Source organism: Mustela nivalis (assembly GCF_964662115.1).
Source record: "Mustela nivalis genome assembly, chromosome: 11".
Classification (NCBI taxonomy): domain Eukaryota; kingdom Metazoa; phylum Chordata; class Mammalia; order Carnivora; family Mustelidae; genus Mustela; species Mustela nivalis.
In genome coordinates this window covers 46,654,440-46,667,846 of record NC_139030.1, presented here as the reverse complement: position 1 = coordinate 46,667,846, position 13,407 = coordinate 46,654,440, and the positions used below count along the sequence as shown (strand labels likewise).

The following is a 13,407-nucleotide window of genomic DNA, read 5'->3' as shown; positions in this document are numbered from 1 at the left end:
TGAGCCTTGATATAACAAAATCTTGCCCGACAGCTCAACTGCAACCTGAGTCTCTGAGCCAGAACCCAACCCTGCTGCTCTCGGGTTCCTGATCCCATAAAATTTTGTGAGCAGTGTATAGAGTAATTTATTACATTGCAATAGATTAACTAATGCAGATTTTGGAAATGGGATGTGGCCTTAACAAAAACATGAAATATGGACAAAAGACTTGAACAAGTGCTTCATAAAAGAAGATGTCTAAGTAATTAATGAGCTTGTGAAAAGAAGCTCATCATTAGTCATCAGGAAAAGGCATATTAAGGACCACAGTGAAATACCACTATACAAACACAAAAACACAAAACAGAAAGGTTAAAATTAAGCAGATTGACTAGTCCAAGTATTGCCAAGTATGTAAAGTAACTGGACCCTTATACATTGCTGGCGGGAGGATAAAGTGGTGCAAGCACCTCGAAAAACTGATAAAATTAACAAAGACCTACCTAGAGCCAGAAAGTACACTCCTAGATTTATGCCAAAAGAACTGATTGCATATATCCAAAAGGATAAGAATACATAAGTGTTCTTAGCAACTTCATTCATTATATGCCTAAACTCCAAATAACCAGGAGAACAGGTAAACAAAATGTGATGCAGGCGATGGAATACCATGCAGCAATAAAAACAGGTGAAGCATAGTGCAGCAACTTGGATGATTCTCAAAGACATCATTTTGAGCAAAAGTAGTCTATCCTGTATGAGTCCATTTACCTGATTTTCAAAATCAGGTAAAACCAATCTGTAGTGATAAAAGTGACAGTAGTGGTTCCCCCAGGATTGGTAAGTTGTATTGGCTCAAGATAAGAGGAAGTCTTCAGGATGATAGAAATGTTCCATATTTTGATCTGGATGGTGGTCACAGTGGGCTATACATGCATGTCTTAGCCCATTCGTGTTGCTATAACAAAATATCAGAGACTGGGTAGCTTATAAACAATGGAAATTTATTTCTCACAGTTCTGGAGGCTAGAAATCTGTGATCAAAGTGCCAGGATGGTAATGGCCCTCTTCCAATGGCGGACTTCCTTTGTCTTCATGTAGCAGGAGGCAAGGGAGCTCTTTTGGGTCTTTTTTATAATATATATGCCCTCATGACTTAGTCACCTCCCAAAGGTCCCGCCTCTCAATACCATCACCTTGGGGATGTTAGTTTTTAACACATGAATGGGGGGCATATTCAAACCAGAGCAATGTGTAAAAAAAAATTTCACAAAACCATACCCATAAGATTTGTTCATTTTACTATTATGTGTAAATTACATCTCACTGATACTTTGTTAAAAAAATTTAAAGTCTCCTCTGTGGTCCATAAGGCCCTAGGGATAGCATCTTTGGCTTCCTCTTTGACTTCATTTCTTGGCACTTTTCTCCTTATTCATTCTCCAAACACACTAGCTTTCTTCCAGGTCCTCTAACACATCAAGCATGCTGCCACCTTTGGATTGTCTTCCCTGTGTCTATAATCTCTGTCCTCAAATACCATCCTTCACTTTATTCAGGTCTTTGTCACAGTCACAGTTCTCTGGAAAACAGAGCCTCAGGCATGGACTGACTGTTAGTGCTTTATTTGGGAGGTAAATCCAACATAGCTGGTCACTCAGTGTGTTTGTTTCCTAGGGCTGCTGTAACAAAGTACTATGAACATGGTCTCCCTAAAACAATAGACATTTATTGTCTTGCAGTTCTGGAGGCTAGAAATCCAAAATAAAGATGTTGGCAAGGCCACATGCCCTCTGAAAACTGTAGAGGAGATCCTTCCTTGTCTCTTCTGGCTTCTGGTGTTTGTTGGCAATCCTTGATGTTCCTTACCTGGTAGATGTATCATTCCAGTCTTCCTCTCTGTCATCATATGGCCATCTTCTCCCTCTGTGTCCTGTCTTTTCTTCTTACAAGGGCATCAGCTGTATTAGGTTAGGCTCCACCCTGATGATCTCATCTTAACTTGATAACATCTGCAAAGACCCTCTTTCCAAATAACATTCTGGGGTTAAGACTTCAACATATCTTTTGGGGAACGCAGTCCAAATTATAACACTTGGGAAGCAAATAAGTTTGGCCACACAGGTTGACTTCAGAGATGCTGTATGGAGAAACCAAATACTGGAACAGTCCATCAGAAGGAAATAAAAAGAGGAAGTTTATCTGCCCAGAATATCCAATCTCCTGTCTCCCTCTGGTCAAAGTTCATTCAGGGGAAATTAAATCCTCTGCATTTCTGTATTTCATCCTTTAGCCCCCTTGGCAGTTGCTCAGGAGGCAAGGTCCATGACTTGGCATTTCAGCTGAATTTGGAGAGGGTTAGGGAGAGCAGTCAGGTATTCTAGACCTGTGGCTTGTGATCCTCAGGCAGAGAAACCACAGGGGTCTGCATGGAGTCTGTTAGCTGCTATAACAGCCAAGAAAAGCCAGTGGCTAAGGATGAGACAGGTGTTGTGTACATAGGCCCGTGCTCTGCTCAGATGTTGCATTATCAGGAAGGTCTTTTCTGACTACTTTATATCAAATAGAATCCCCTTCATCATCTCTGTATTCCCTGATTTTGCTTAATTGTCCCTTGCAGAGTATCCCCACTGGACAGATCCTATATTTATATATTTATCTGCCTATATCTTATTTTACCCACTACAATATTTCATGCAAGTTGGGTATTTGTCTGTTCTCTGCTCCTCCTTCAGTACCTAGCATAGTGCCTGACACATTTGTAGGAGCTCAATGAGTATTTACTGACTTAAATGACTGGATGAATTAATGGTGTAAAGAAATGAAAAGGGTTCCATCTCTACAGTCTTTTGGGAGGTAACTGAGTGGGTGGCAGTGCCCTTATCTTAGGCACAGACACACCTATCACAAACAGGTCCAGGTCTAGGTTCACCTGAAGGCAAAGCTCCACTGAGGAGCTGACAGATTCAGGGCTGTGAAGTCTCTGGTCCATGAGGCAGAGGAAGGGCTGATAGAGTTGGAATCTCCCCCTTGTAAACTCGAAGAGTTGAAAGGGTGTGGTCCCCCCTGCTCTGCAGAGACACAGCAAAGAATCCAGTTATTTCTTCTTGGCATCTTCCTAAGCCTCCTGAGTTATTTTCTGCCTCTGGAACTGAACTAGTACTTCTAATCCAGAAATGCTAGTAAATGTATCTTCTTTAGTAGTGTGGCACTACCATATTTTTTTATGTGAAAATTGGTGCACCTAAACAAAAGAACTTAACTCATTATTTTATTGTACAGCCAAAATTTTTAAATGAAAACCCTCTGTCTTAACTTGAACTGTCCTTCAAGTTCTGCATGCTCTTGGTTTAATATAATCAATAAGATTTTTAGTCACAAACTCTCTTTTCTGTACTTATTTTCTTTATGGAATCCACTATATAATCTATTTTTGAAATACGCTGGAGCCCACGTTACAGATGAAACGGAGATTACAGATGAAAAGGAGATTGTCACAAATGTTAGGTGGCTGTAATTCACTTGAAATTGTTTTCATGGTAATTTTCCCTATTAATGTGAAAAATGTGTATAATAACAAAGGCAGAGATTTTTCTGAGTTGGATAATATACTATGCTTCTCTCACATAATATCAAAAAGCAATGGCAGCTTGTTATTTCACCAAAATAGATTTACTCCACTGGAAAATAGGTCTAAGACTAATGCTGTCACATGGTGACATTTTCATCCCCCCAAACTATTTACCCAAGCTTGTTATTGCCACTTTACCAAGTCAACTTGAAGAAGTGGCATATGGAACACTTCCACACATAAGGTGGCCTTCGTTCAGGCTTTAGCTCTGGTGTGGTACTGAACCTGATTAGTTCCGCACCTAGTTAGAGCAGAGCAATTCGCTTACCAATAATCACTGGTTCCTGGTTGCAGAGGAACTGTCCCTTCTGAAAATATGGCCAGGTGGAGGATTCAAGCTCTTTCACAGGCAATTCTCCGTAAGCAGGGGGTTCAGTGAATTGATAGAAATCACTGCCAGTTTTCTTTACAGAGATCAATATGTTTCTTTAGAATGTAATTTTACTTCTGGAGCAAAAGACTTTTCTTCTCTTTTAGGAATTATTTCCATAACTAAGTCATAAATTTTAACTCTCAATAATATTTTTTTCCAAGAAGGTTTATTTTAGCTATGCCTCTTGACTGTGTACTTTAATTTACCTTTCAGTAAAACAGAAGACTATTACTGCACATAGCCTCTTTTTAGGGAATATAAAAACTGACAACTTAAAATTTTACATTAGTTCACTCTGAATCTGGAAACTGGAAGGCAGTCACTAGATAATCCCCAAGGCAATTTTTCGTTGTTTTACATATTACATTGTTTACTTAATTCCAGTGCCCCAGACTGAATATATCTAAAATGAAATTAAAACTAATAGCTAATTCCTTGTTAATTGGCCCTTCTATGCCATAATGATAAAAATACCAAAAATAAACAATTCTGCTTCTAAAACTCACAAAGAAGCCTAATATTGAGCTTCTAAATATGGGTCATTTATGACTTTGCCTTATTGATATAATTTTTATGTTATCATAACAAAAATGTTAGCCACTTTCTTATCTCTGCTTATTGTTGTTTTAAGATTTTAATTCCAATAACCTCCTTCAAATTGACCAATTTTTGAAGTTTTAAACCAAGACCACAAATTTTATTAAAACCCACAAATTTGGCCTCTCCTAGTCAGTTATTTTTAATTATGCATTTCTTTTTCAGAAAGCTCAAGAGACCATGTGAGCTACACTTTCCTAATGAGTGTGGTATTCCTTACAGCTCCCAGGTGAATAGCCCTGCCTGGAAAAGGCAGTTGTGTTGGTTGAGTAGGCACTAATGTTGAAGGTATGGAAAAGAAGTTGGCTTGATTCAATTTTCACTAGCCTGTCACAGATGCTAAATTCAAGTTTCATCTGGGGCACCAAAATAGGATAGATATGAAATTCCAGAGGGAGGTGCTAAGACGCAGGCTTTCAATGAAAATACCAAAGACCAGTTTCATGAGTCCACAACTTCTCACGGAAGGAAGAAATAAAAGTGCCTAGGAAGTGGAAACTGAAGGAGGATTTCATAAGGAGTATTTTCTTGGTGAGAGCAGTGTTATGACTTCTACCACCAAGAGTGGGTTAAAGAAGGGCTTCAATGGGCCACTTAGAGAACAGTTCCCTAAAGTTGAGGGCATGGGGACCATGCTCTCATTTAAAGAATGACAGAGGTAAGTAGACATAGAGTGAATGTAGAAAAGATTGTGAGACCATGTCTGAAATAGTCCTCAGGAAACTTTAGAGTTTCTTGTGGAGGCAGACCTTCCCTTATATCCCATATAGTCAAAATTCATATTTAACAGATGCCAAGACCCTTTAGTATAACAGATCTCAATTGATTGTCACCAGGTTCCCATGAAATTCAGAGGGCAGAGGCTATTTATCTGGATTGTACAGAAATTAATAATCACAACGATAGTTAAGAGTTATAGAGCATACATTATGTGCCTGGAACTTATGCTGAATCCTGTTATCATCATATTCATGCATAATACCATTAATGTCTCCACTTTACAGACGTCAAAACAGGGTCTTAGACTAATTCATGTAAGGTAAAACAGTAGAGAATGGAGCTACAACTTAATCTTAACTGTCTCCCAAATTCCTAACTTTGGATCTCTGCTCAGATGAACAAAATGGAACTTGGACATTAAGTAACTCACTCAAAGATCTACAACTAGTAATAACTGGCATGAGTGAACTTGGGTCTTGTAACTTTTTCTCATCTCATTGGAGATCTTCAGTGAGGATATCAGCTTTCTTATAGTAAAAGAATTCACTAATCTATAGGAAGAAGATTAAACAAATATTTTTTGTCAATGAAAAACAGGCCTCAAGGGAAGATACTTTAAATAAATTATATTTTGTAGTTATTACATTTTTAATGAGGGTATTTTTAAATATGTACAGCACTTTTCCCTTCCAAGTAGAAAAAGTAGCCTATAAAATAATGCTTTCAAGTTTGTATGAATGCATGTATCTCTCTGTCTATCTATAGTTGAGCCTTGAACAACATGAGTTTGAACTGCTGGGGTTTCACTCATATATGGATTTATTTAGATAAATCCAGATGTACAGTAAATGTACTTCCTCTTACAATTTTCTTTTTTTTAAAAAGACTCATTTATTTATTTGAGAGAGAACATGCACATACATGTGTGAGCAAAGGGAGAGGGAGAGAGGGTCTTAAGCAAATACCATGCTGAGCACTGAGGCAGAGCCTCGGCAGAGCTGATCTCATGACCTCCAAGACCATGACCCCCAAGATCATGACCCCGGCTGAAACCAAGAGTCGGATGTCCAACGACCGGACAACACAGGCATTCATTCCTTATGATCTTCTTAAAAACTTTTTCTTTTTCTAGAAGAAAGAAATTCTTTGTTGTAAGAACATAGTGCACAATACATATAATATACACAATGCAGGTGAGCTGACTGACTGCTATTGATAAGGCTTCTGGTCAACAGTAGATTATTGGTAGGAAAGCTTTTGGCGAGTCAAAAATTATATGTAGATTTGGCCACACGGAGGTGGGGGTTTTGGGGACGCAAGGGTGGGAGGGTGGAGGTGTGTATGGTGTGTGTGTTTGTTCCCCTAACCCTGTCTTGGTATAAGGGTCAACTGTATACATAATTGAATGTAAGTAGCTAGTTATATGCATATTTTTATGGGTGTATATGTGATTGTACTTTTTTAAAATAGAAAATTCAGAATAAAATGCACTAAAGTATTAGAGTTAAATTGTTATCTCTAGGTGGTAGAATTATGGGGAACTGTTACTTTTTCTCCTATAGTTTTCTTTGTTTTCCTCCAAAAGATCAATGCATGTTCTTTTTATTTCTCCTACCAGACAGGTTTATTATTTTTTATTATTACTTACTTTTTCAGTTTTGAGATATAATTTGTATACCACAAAATTCATCCATTTTAAAATACACTACTCAATAACTGTTAAATTTACAGAGTTGTGCATCCATCACCACAATCCATTTTAGGACATTTCCAGTTCCAAAAAAAGATTTCTTGGGCCCATTTGCAGTCACTCCCCATTCACACCCTCCAGACCTAGGCAATTCCAAACCTACTTTCTGTCTTTATAGACTTGCCTATTCTGGAAATTTTATCTAAATGGAATCACAAAGTATGTGGTCTTTTTTAGTCTGGCTTGATTTACATTCTTTGAAGGAAAGAAAAAGAATAAACATTCTCTGGTTTTTTGCCTTTCCCAACAAAACAAAACAAAAAATCCCTTATTTTCTTCCTCTTCTTAATGGAATGATCATCCAACAGCTCCTTTACTTTTATAATTCTTGACCAGCAGTTAAATCCCTTTTAGACTACAGGAGTAATTTGTAGAACAGCAAATTTATTCCTGACATTTAAAGGGTTTCTTCTATCTTTCTTCCACCCAAGTTTCCCTATTTTTACATATAAAATTATAACCATTTTGTTCTCACCTGGGCATCATTTTTTTACTTGCCTTCTATTCTCATTCTTTTGACTGAACCAGTGACTCCATCTCCAAGTGCAAGGGCTTTGGAACCCAAATCTGGTTCAAGAATCCTCAGTATTGCAGCTGGGCTCTTGAGAGCAAATTATCAATCTTTCCTGAGGCTTAGTGTCCTTGTGCTAGTGAGTATACTGGAGTTACTGGTACTTACCACCATGGCTGAATGGAGACATATGAGGGCTCTGGGTAAACCAATGATCCAACTGCTGCTCCCTTGAAAGGATATTCTTTAAATAATTCTTCAACTTCTATTTCAAGGAAAGACAGATTCCCCATAGAGAAAATAGTGGCTTTGATGTTCCATGCTCCCTGGAATACACATTAGGATCCTTGAGCTCTCACTCCCACTCCAAGTAGCTCATCAGTGTCTTCCTTGCAACCCAATCAATACTCTCTCTGAAAGTACTGATACATACAATGTACTGTGTTTCATTACATTTTCAGAGGTATTTGTCCCTTTTTGTGGAGTACTGCCTTGGGCAGCTGTCCTTCTGGCTTGGCTTCATAGAATGTTCTGAAGATTAAATAAGATAACACTTGTAGAGCATCTAACGCTTGATGGATGTTCAATAAATGATGACTATTATTAGTATTATGGCCAAAAACTATGTCAACTCAGAACCTCTGGTAATGATACGTCATATGAAGTCATTTTCCCTCTAATTCCTTACTTACATGTATTCTGAGTGAAGGCATTTTGAGAAAGCATTTGTTTGAAATGTTCTCAATAGCTCTTTATAAATGAATCTTAATAAATACAGGAGACCCATTTCCTTCTTCATATCTCTCTCATTAAAAAAACAACAGAAATACATTTGGTACTCTCTGTATACTATAACATTTTAAATATTACTTACTTAAAACATGATAGAAATGAACAGGATGGAGGTCAACCCAGGACAAGTGCTGAGCAGGGAGGGTTGCTGAGGGAATATGCTGGCAGGTCTGAAACCAGATCCTGGCTATTAAGCAGAGGGGAAAACGGCAAATTCTTTGGAGGAGTTTTATTAGGATAAAAGAAATCCAGAATGCACCTGCTGTTTCATTCTCCAATCCTCTGGAAACTTCTCTGAGCAGGGGACTGAGGGCAGGGCAGAAGAGAAAAAAAAACCAAAGTGAGGTTAGCTATGCGATGTTTTTTTCTCCATTATCTATCCCTAAATCACACCATAAATATAAACAGCGTTTGGCAATAATCCAGAAGATTTAACTTGTCCCCAAATTCCTAAATAACTGTTAGAGCTTAATTTGATTTTTGGCAGAATGTAAGCAAACAACTTCTAGGCATAACATTTGTTGTGTGCTCCCTACCAGAGACAGGCCCTAGTGACATGTGGGGCCAACCATCCAAGTTCACCTGAGGGCCTTGGGATCTTGCCGGCCCTCCCCAGACCCCCCAAACCTCAGTTCTGCGTGTGGCTCCACTACTCCCCATTCTTAACTGTGTTTCTTTTCATCATGCAGGTGATGGAAGCCCCGGGAGGTCCCGGGCTCAAGGCCAGAGGCTGGGGCTTACCATTCCCTCAGTCACCACTGATCACCACTGCAGCCCACTGGCTTCCCTTCCCTGCTTCCAACCACGCCTGCACCGGCTCTCCATTCCCTTCAGGAAAAACTGTCCCCTGGATTCCACCCTCGGTGACTAGAGTAGGTATTCCCACCCCAAGCCACGGTAACCTCCTCTTCATTTATTTTTAAAGCGGAAACGGGAAAGGTGAGCAAAAACCTCCAGCAAGTTTTGACACCCGCTGAGGAAGACTAACGGGTTTCTAAGGAAACAGAGAGGCAGCAGCCATTTTAGTGGCATTCGCCATATGAAAAATATATACTCTGACAGCCACCCCCTCGCCCCCTCCCCACGCGTGGCGCCTTCCCTCCGTCCACGCTTCTGAGGCCCGGAGGTGAGGGGCGCGGCCCAGGTCTCCCCGAGACGTTGCGATCACCTGTCGCAGGTGGCGGGCCACGCAGGGTCGCCCCTCGTCCCCTCCCCGCAGCGGGCGGGACCGCGGGGCTCCCCACCCCCCGGGCGCCGCAGTGCAGCGGCGGGCGGGCGGGCGGCTCGAGCCCTCCCGGTCCCCGCATCCCGCCCCTCGAGTCCCCTCCCTCGCGGGCCCCCCGCCCGGGAGGCCGCGGGAGCCCGCTGGGAGGGCGGGCCCGTCGCCGCCGCACAGGTCGCGAGGCGGGCGCTGAGGAGCGGGTTCGCGCCGCGGGCTAGGCGGAGGCGGAGGCAAAGCGAGCGCGGGAGGTCGCCGCAGCCGGGGACACCGCGCGCCGCTGCCCAACATGGTCGCTGCGCACGCTGCCCATTCTTCCTCTTCAGCCGAGTGGATCGCCTGCTTGGATAAAAGGTAGCTCCGGCAGGGCCCCCCGCCGAGCCTAGGCTCTGCGGCGCTGCCCCTGCCCTGAGACCGCCGCGGGAACTACCACCCGGGCCGCGGCCCCTCACCTGGGAGCCCCCGGCCGGGCCCCGCGCTGGGGAGGGGGCTGAGGAGCCGCGTCCCGGCCGGGGTTGGGGCGGGGGGCGGGGAACCGGGACCCCCGCCTCCCGTGGGTGCCACACGCATGAGATTCTTCCACGTGGTGGAGAAAATGCAGGGCAGTGGGGTGTGGAGGCCGCGCCGGCGCTGCAGTCCCCCCAGCCCTCCTTCACCTTGTTGCCCCCCGCGCGCGCCCGCCAGCCCGCCGCCGGCCCGCCGCTCGGGGCTGCGCTCTTGGGTGGGGGGTCATTCTCCCTGGGCATCACGGGACGGAATAGCCTCGTACCTTCTTCCGGGTGTTCAGACCGTAGGGGTAAATGTAATTTAAGTTTTAAGGAGGGGTGAGGGGGAAAGGCAGGTGCGGAGTAACATTCCTTTTTTGTTCCTGAAAGCAAAGTGTGAGGGACCCAGCGGAGCTGTCAAGTGCCTCGCTGAAATTCTCAGCTCCTGCCCCCGCAGCCGCTTGCTCAAGGGCTGTGTTAGGAAGGTCACGCGGGAGGTATTCTTCTGAATACCTGCTTCTCGGGAAAAGACCCTTACTCTAAAAAATTAAAACCATAAAACACTGTAACTCCCGACGGAAGCTCTATAATGAGGAGGGTGCCCCGATGTAACTGCGGGCTGCAATTGTTTCCAGGCTCTGACAGCATAATTTTCTGTTTGTCCAGATTGTGGGTTTAACAGTAAACATTACACAGTATGTTAGCAATTATACTTTATTACCCTGATTAAAAGGTGATGCATCTGAACTTTTAAGAACTGAGCGAGAGATCTTGCGGAGTGAACTGCCTCTGAATTTTTGAGTTGGATGCGGCAGGGCAATGATTCATGTCTTGCAGCTATCTGCATGACATCTCTATTTGCATTTGTGTGAAATATTTTGGGCTCTGCCATATTGAAATTTTTACAATTAGCAGATTCGTAACCAGATCAAACTTGAAAATCTTCAGTGTGACATGCTCTGAATATTTTACTATTATAGGGCTTTGTCGAAAAAAATTAATTTGAGAAAAGCTAAATGTGGCTCATTTGAAAAATTAATATATCTGAGAAATAATCTTTACTTTCAATTACCACACAGTAGCAAGATTTTTTGGCAGGCAGTGCCCTATTTACTCGAAAATGATATGTACTAATATTAGAAGAATTGGTTGCAATAAATAGTAAGAGAATTGAAGTGATGGTTAAATCATACTGAATTATATAGAGGAACTAAGAGCATATTTAAGTGAAGAGCCTGCTAATGTGATAAGTAATCTAAATTTAATAGTTTAGGAAAGATGAATTATAAAAGAAGAGAAAAATCAAGCTCTTGTACTTGACATATAAATAGTAGTGCTTCCTCACGAGTGAATTTTTTTAGATAATAGATTACATATTTCTATTTTCAGAAATGCATGGCATGCCATTTTTTGAACAGTCGGTGATTCACTGGAAATCCTTTAGTCAATAAGTACTTATGGCAAAATCATAGAGCAATACTAAAACAAGTGGGGTATATTTGATTCTGTCTTTTCATAATGTGTATCTGCCCAAAATGATTTTGTTTGAAATGTATTTTTAGAACATAGAGCACAGTCTAATGCCACCATTCATAATAGGGAAAAATAATCTATCAGAAGTGGGAAAAGCCTCCACAAATACTGAACCTAGCATTCACAGAATGCAGAAAGTGGATAATCAGTAAGTTAAGGGTTTTAGGCCCAGAGCGGACAGCTCTGATATTGGACATGTCACTTTTATTTCCTTGAGTGTCTGAAAAATGGAGATAGAACTATCTGTCTTACCAAGGATTAGTGGACCAAACAACAACAGCAAATGGCGAAAGTACTTTGAAAACTGTCAAGTGCCATGTAAATATTTTATTTTTTGGTGTTAAGATAACCTTGCATTTTCTGCAGTGTTGATGCTGGAATTCCTTTGAAGAACAGTTAAGGAGTGGCAATCTCATTTTAGAGGGCCACTAAAGGGGTACTTGTTTTGAAGTTGAATTTTTACTTAAGTTGTCTGTTAATTTTGTGGGGGAGAAAGAAGTTAGGACTTTCTAACTGATGGCAGTTAAGACTGCTCTTGGTATTTCTGAGAAATGCAATCTTGTTTGCTTATTCCAGGTACTGTGTTGGCATTGGGGATGCATGGGTGGTGAGGAGGGAAAAAAAATGATGAGTTGCTATTTACCTGGGGGATGGGTGGTAGGGCTGGGATATCTACACACACAACCAACCACAATGCAATGACAAGGGCTTTCACGGAGATGTATGAAATGCTTTGGGAATGCAAAGGAGAGAGTCATCAGCTCTGCTTGGCCGGGATGCTTCCCCCTGGTGCATGCCTGGACCTTGGAGGTTGAGGGAAATTTTATCAGAGAATTTGGGGAGAGCATGCCAAGCAGAGGGAGGAATGTGAACAAAGGCACACAGGTGTGGCATATAAATATGCTAATTTCTTCCCAACCACAAATTCCTCTTGTGACCAAATCTAGAGCATAGGAACATATGCTCCATTTTTCTAAAACTTTGGATTACAGACATCTCAAGCATAAAACACACACAAAAAAGAGGGTATGGCACAGTGAACCCCTATGTACTGATTGGGGATATGATGCTGGGACCTTTTCCATAGCAGCGAAATATGGTTTAGGTATAAGCACCAAGCAAGTGGCACCTGTTGTGGACAGCTAGAAAAAGAGGGACCCTCTTGGGAATAATAAGAGGAGTTAAAGTAGAAAATGCATGAGTACAGAAGTATATAATACAAGATGAAACAAACAGAATAAGAAAACTAAAGCCTTAGAAATGTTCTGTAGTAATGCCTAGAAGGTTGTAATAGACGGGCAATGCTATATAAACTTACATGGGGGGAGGGAACTGAAAAATATAAAGATATGCAGATTAGGTTAAAGAAAGAAAGTCCAGAGTTTTTCATGTACCAAGTGTCCAAGTTCTTGGACTATGGTGGAACCAAGGGGATGAGATTGTATAAACACCAGACTTACAATCGGAAAGACATTGAACATTTGGATGGATAAAAAGATATTGAAAAAATTCTCAGCAGACATATTGTTAAGCAAAACAAACTTACCACTGTTTCACTGATCTTAAAATTTTTTTCTAAGCAGGGGCGGTAATTAGAAACATATTACATGGTACCCACTATTTGGGATTTAGGATATGTAAAATGTCTTTGTGTATGTGTGGGTGTGTCTTTGTGAGCTGATCATTGTTTAATTTTAGTGAAAATGTTTTTCCCTTAAGGATTTAAGTTTGCCACCTATGAATTTTAGACCCATTTGTAGGTCATAATCTTCATGGTTGGTAAGGCAATATTTCGAAGATACCACACACATTCA

At 41.4% G+C, this 13,407-nt stretch overlaps 2 protein-coding genes across 8 annotated transcripts in view; one reads left to right on the top strand and one right to left on the bottom strand.

The window, feature by feature from the left end:
* Positions 1-953: 953 nt before the first annotated feature.
* Positions 954-10,415, bottom strand: LOC309843807 (uncharacterized protein; the record flags this gene model as incomplete). Of its 4 annotated transcripts, none has more annotated exons than XR_014300350.1 (4): positions 954-3,048; positions 7,729-7,890; positions 8,439-8,662; positions 10,028-10,415. XR_014300350.1 is itself a non-coding variant. In XM_082689633.1 (4 exons), 2 exons carry the CDS (start codon positions 9,864-9,866, stop codon positions 8,624-8,626), a joined length of 381 nt encoding a protein of 126 aa, XP_082545759.1. In that variant the 3' UTR covers positions 954-3,048; positions 7,729-7,890; positions 8,439-8,623. The 4 variants fall into 4 exon arrangements, 1 of the variants encoding a protein (XP_082545759.1); XR_014300352.1 differs by having other exon boundaries at positions 10,232-10,415; XM_082689633.1 differs by lacking the exon at positions 10,028-10,415 and adding an exon at positions 9,525-9,866.
* Positions 9,743-13,407, top strand: part of RAPGEF4 (Rap guanine nucleotide exchange factor 4) — a 291,346-nt gene continuing 287,681 nt past the window's right edge. For 2 of the 4 annotated variants that reach the window (XM_082689568.1, XM_082689566.1), the window contains exon 1: positions 9,806-9,929. In XM_082689568.1, coding sequence (XP_082545694.1) covers positions 9,865-9,929 — 65 coding nt within the window. In that variant the 5' untranslated portion in view covers positions 9,806-9,864. Of the gene's footprint in view, positions 9,930-13,407 lie in introns of all 4 variants that reach the window. The other 2 variants (XM_082689572.1, XM_082689567.1) reach the window with 2 other exon arrangements.